This window comes from Zonotrichia albicollis, chromosome 19, assembly GCF_047830755.1.
Source record: "Zonotrichia albicollis isolate bZonAlb1 chromosome 19, bZonAlb1.hap1, whole genome shotgun sequence".
Classification (NCBI taxonomy): domain Eukaryota; kingdom Metazoa; phylum Chordata; class Aves; order Passeriformes; family Passerellidae; genus Zonotrichia; species Zonotrichia albicollis.
This window is the reverse complement of record NC_133837.1, coordinates 1,468,251-1,473,244: the sequence shown is the minus strand read 5'-3', so window position 1 is coordinate 1,473,244 and position 4,994 is coordinate 1,468,251. Positions and strand designations below refer to the sequence as shown.

The window sequence follows — 4,994 nt, the reverse complement described above, 5'->3', positions numbered from 1 at the left end:
AAGTGTCAGAATAGTCTCCATTGTTCCATGAGGTCCCACAAAGTCACTGTGCTCCCCTTGGTTTCACAGGACCCCAGAGTGTGACAATGGATTCGTGGTTCCATGAGATTCCTCAGTCCCAATGGTCTCTTTGGATCCGCAGAGTCACAGTGCCCCCTTAGCTTCATGTGGCCTTGCTGTGTACCAATGGCTCATGGTTTCATGAGGCCACACAGTTTAACAGCGGACCCTTGGTTCCATGAGGCCTTGCTGTGTCACAATGGACTCCTGGATCCATGAATGTTCATACTGCCAACAGTCCCCTTGGTTCTGCAGTGTCACAATGGACCCACGGTTCCACGAGGCCTTGGTTCCAAGAGGTTTCTTAGGGTCACAATGATCTCCTTGGATCCACAGTATCACAATGGGCCATTGGTTCAATGTAGCCCCAATGTGCCAAAATGGATTTTGGTTCCAGGGGGTTCCACTCTGTCAGAATGGACCCTTTGTTCCATGAGTTTGCACAGTGTCACAGCTGGCTGCTTGGTTCTGTGAGGCCCCACCATCACCAAATCTCCAAAATATCAGAATCATTCTCCTTAACACTAATTTGCTATTTAAGAGGGTATCATTTATTCAGGCCTGAGGTCTAGTGAGGGATAACTCCTAACCTTATGTGGACATGTAATTCTACCAGTGTCACTAAATGTGTGTTACAATTCACCGATTACCCTGAAACCCACTCCAAGTTTCCAGTTTCAGACCTTCTGTTTTCTATGACTGCATTCTTGAGCCAGATGTCTTCTCCTCCAACCATCCTTGCTGAGAAAGCAGACCCTGCATGCCTTGTTCCTGGGCTGAAAGTTCACAGGCACGGTAAAAATTGGATTAACCCTTTTGAAATAAGCTTTTGGTATTGAATTGAATTAACCCTTTTGGTATCAAGGCCAAGGCTTTGTGTGGGCAGGCAGAGTCAGGCAGGAGGCAGAGCTGTCAGCAAAGGAAGTGGCCCAGCCAGGTGGGGCAGCTGGGGGATGCTGACAGCCTGCAGGGACAGAGGCACAGGGCAGGGACACCGTGGGACAGCCTGGGCTGCACAGGGCACAGGGATGGGCAGCAGCTGCAAGGCAGCCCTGCCAGAGCCACCTTGGGCAGCACTTTGGCCATGGCTGCTGGGCCTGGGCCTGAGGCAGGAGCAGGAGACAAGTGACCCTTGCAGGCCTGGGGCCTCATTGCTTCCTTGTCCCTGCTCAGCAGCCTGGCAGGGGCTGCCCCATGCTCCTGTCCTTGGCATTGCCCATCCCCACATGCCAGTGCCCATCCCGGGAAGAGCCCTGAGCAAGGAGGGAGGGACAGGATCTGCCTGGCCAGGGGCTGGGGCTCAGGCCTTGGTCCTTTGCATTCCTGAAACACATCCAGGTGTGCTCAGCACCAGAGACACCTTTGCCTTGTTTGTCCCTGCCTGTCATCACTGCCTCCAGTGTTCTGCTCTCCCTGGAACCTGGGGACACTTTCTGAGTTGTGTTCCTCAGTGGGACCCATTAAAACTTCAAGAAACTTCAGAGTTTCAATTTAAGTTTGAGTTCTTGTGTAGTTTTTTGAACACCCTCTTAGGGACTGAGTCTGAGGTAAACAGTACCAAAGTCCCAAGAGGCTCATTAAAGTCCCTGTGCTGTGTCTGTGCTGCTGAGCTTTAAAGGATCAGCTCTTCCCAGGACCAGCTCTTCTCCCAGCCCAGCAGGGCTGAGGGCTCTGCCTGCAGGCACTGAGGGGACAGGAGCCAGGCAGAGGCAGGCTGAAGGCAATCAGGATTGGGAAGACATTGAGCTGAGCCTTCACTTGGGGAAACATCTTCACAGCCTTGTGCATGGTGAGTGTCTGGGTGCAGCGCAATGTCCCCTGTGCTCCTGGAGGGATCTCCTGAAGCCAGCACACCCCACAGCCTGGGGGATGTGTCAGGAGGACTCTCCCAGTTTCTCTGTGGCACAGGAGCAGGAGGAGGAGGGGGAGGGGGATGTGCTGCAGAGCGGGGCTGCCCTGGGCACCGTCAGAGGGACAGGGCAGGATGGTTCCTGCTGCCAGGGATGGCTGCAGGGGGTGAAGCTGGGGCTGCAGCCAGGGCTGCCCAGGGCTGTCCTGCAGAGCAGCTCCTGCAGCCCTGAGGGCTCTTGGCCAGTCCAGGGCATGTGCCACCTGCCAGGGACAGCTCTCAGCCTGCTTGGCAGTTCCCCATGGACGCTGCAGGGGACAAGTTGGAGGTGGAAGGAGCCACCCCCATCAAGGCAGATTCCTCCTGCTGTGGAGATGGTGCTGCATGGCCAGGGCTGCTCTCAGCTTTCTCCTAAAGGGAAGAGAAAGGGGCTGTCAGCTTTGTCTGTGTCACAGACTCCTGCACTGTCACCCTGGGATTCAGCAGATGGGCCTCAGATCTCCCTCAGAAAGTGCCTCCTCAGCCTACTCTCCCTACAGACAGCAGCAGCAGTGTCTTGGCTTGCAACATCTCTGTTTGTCTGCCCTGCCCTTAAGGTCCTGCTGCCAGGGAGATGCCCCTGGGCAGTGCCCTGTGCTGGGAGGGGTCTGCAGGGCAGAGCTGAGCCCCCAGGGCTGGGCTGGGCTCTGGCAGCACTGGCAGGGACAAGGCTTGGATACAGAGAACCAGCTCCCAGTAGGCACAACTCCAGGCAGCAGAGAGCCAGACCAACCCTTGGTATCCCATCCTGTTAAGCTGCATAGGGAAAGAGAGAAGGGTTTGGATAAAATTATTTTTAAACTGGAGAATTCCAAAAGTCCACTGTATTTTTCAAGAAGGATTTAAGTGTGATCATGCTGAAATAGAGAGAGGTTAAATGAACAAAGGGCACCTGTGTGGGACCAGCAGGCCTGACTGCACTGGGGCACAGGGAGCCTGTTTTCCCTCTGGGCTCCCCAGTGTTCAGCCTGAGAGCAATGCTGAAGATAAAGCGGTAACTCAGAAGGAGCAGAAATCCAAAATAAAAACAAAGAAATTAAAAAATTTCCTTCAAAACAAGACAAATATTTTGAGGGGATTCCTAATAAAAGAGCATAGGATGGACTCAAGGAAATCTGCCCAAGCTTGTCAATGTCTTCCTTCAACAGTTCACTATGCCCAGAGTGAAGGAATGTCCAACAGCAGCTCCATCGGCCACTTCCTCCTGCTGGCATTGGTAGACACGCGGCAGCTGCAGCTCCTGCACTTCTGCCTCTTGCTGGGCATCTCCCTGGCTGCTCTCCTGGGCAACGGCCTCATCATCAGCGCCGTAGCCTGCGGCCACCACCTGCACACGCCCATGTTCTTCTTCCTGCTCAACCTGGCCCTCAGCAACCCGGGCTCCATCTGCACCACTGTCCCCAAAGCCATGCAAAATTCCCTCTGGGACACCACGACCATCTCCTACACTGGATGTGCTGCTCAGCTCTTTTTCTTTCTCTTCTTTACTGGAGCAGAGTTTTCCCTCCTGACCATCATGTGCTACGACCGCTATGTGTCCATCTGCAAACCCCTGCACTACGGGACCCTCCTGGGCAGCAGAGCTTGTGCCCACATGGCAGCAGCTGCCTGGGCCAGTGGCTTTGTCTATTCTCTGCTGCACACAGCCAATACATTTTCCCTGCCCCTGTGTCATGGCAATGCCCTGGGCCAGTTCTTCTGTGAAATCCCACAGATCCTCAAGCTCTCCTGCTCCAAATCCTACCTCAGGGAACTTGGACTTCTTGCTGTTAGTGTTTGTTTAGCATTTGGTTGCTTTGTATTCATTGTTTTCTCCTATGTGCAGATCTTCAGGGTTGTGCTGAGGATCCCCTCTGAGCAGGGACGGCACAAAGCCTTTTCCACCTGCCTCCCTCACCTGGCTGTGGTCTCACTGTTCCTCAGCACTGGATCATTTGCTAACCGGAAACCTCCCTCCATGTCCTCCCCATCCCTGGATCTGACCCTGTCAGTTCTGTACTCAGTGGTGCCTCCAGCCCTGAATCCCCTTATCTACAGCCTGAGGAACCAGGAGCTCAAGGCTGCAGTGTGGACACTGATGACTGGATGCTTTCAGGAACATTAAACTGCTGATTAATTTCTGCAAATAACTTTTATTAAAAGTCATCTTTAAAAGTTCTTTTGGGTTTGTTTTCGTTTGTTTTTTTTTTCTTTTTTTATAATGACCACAGAAAAATTTCATTTCTTCTGACATTTCTCATTTTTTTTCTCTCCACCTTCCCTGTGCCCACACACTCTGTCCATGAGGGGCTGTGCTCTCAGTGGCTTTAAATGAACTAAAGGATGTCCCAGGTGAGTTTTCTGCAGAGATGCCCTTTTGTGTCCTTCTCTGAAGCTGCAGCAGCAATGTCTGTGTGCAGAGCTGAGGCAGATCAGTGCTGGCACAGCAGCTATGCCCAGCAGCAGTAGCAGCACTTGGTGTTGCCAGTGCTGCTGCCGTGGCCCTGCCCCGCTGCCGTGGTGGCCATGGTGTTACTGTAGGGCCTGAGTGCTCTCGGGGCAGGGCACAGCCCTGGGGGTGGCAGTGCTGGGGCTGCAGCAGGGACAGGCCATAGGCACTGCTGGGGCAGCGCTGACGCCTCAGGCCAGGGCCTGGGGGCTCCAGGCTCCTTGCCCAGGCTCTCTCAAGAACACACCCAGCCCAATGCTCAGCACAGAAAAGCCCCGTGAGTAGGCCCAGGCTGGCCGTGGGCAGCCTGGGGGCAAACAGCATGGTTGGGGCTCTGCAAGGGCCGTGGGGCAGATGGGAAGGAGCAGCAGAGCAGGGGCTGATCCATCCCCAATGCGCTGGACAGCCCAGGGCAGCATCCCAGAGCGTCCTCATGGAGCTGCCAACAACATCCCCCCTTTGCAGCATCCCCCCTGGCCTCTCCCCCAGCTCACACAGGTGCCCCATCCTTGCAGGCATGGACACGGCAGCACTGGCTCAGCAGCCCCTGTTTGCATTGCACAGAGCAGGGGGAGCACCCCCATGCTGTTGGTGTGGGGACATGAACCTGAGGGAGCA

The 4,994-nt window shown here is 54.6% G+C and overlaps 1 protein-coding gene across 1 annotated transcript; it reads left to right on the top strand.

The window, feature by feature from the left end:
- Window positions 1-3,119: 3,119 nt before the first annotated feature.
- LOC141731253 (olfactory receptor 14C36-like) lies at window positions 3,120-4,052 on the top strand. Its single transcript, XM_074555351.1, has one exon. It carries the CDS (start codon window positions 3,120-3,122, stop codon window positions 4,050-4,052), a length of 933 nt encoding a protein of 310 aa, XP_074411452.1.
- The last annotated feature ends 942 nt before the right edge of the window (window positions 4,053-4,994 follow it).

Coding starts and splice junctions, on each gene's coding strand:
- LOC141731253 (XM_074555351.1), top strand. CDS start 3,120: ATGTCCAACAGCAGCTCCATCGGCCACTTCCTCCTGCTGGCATTGGTA.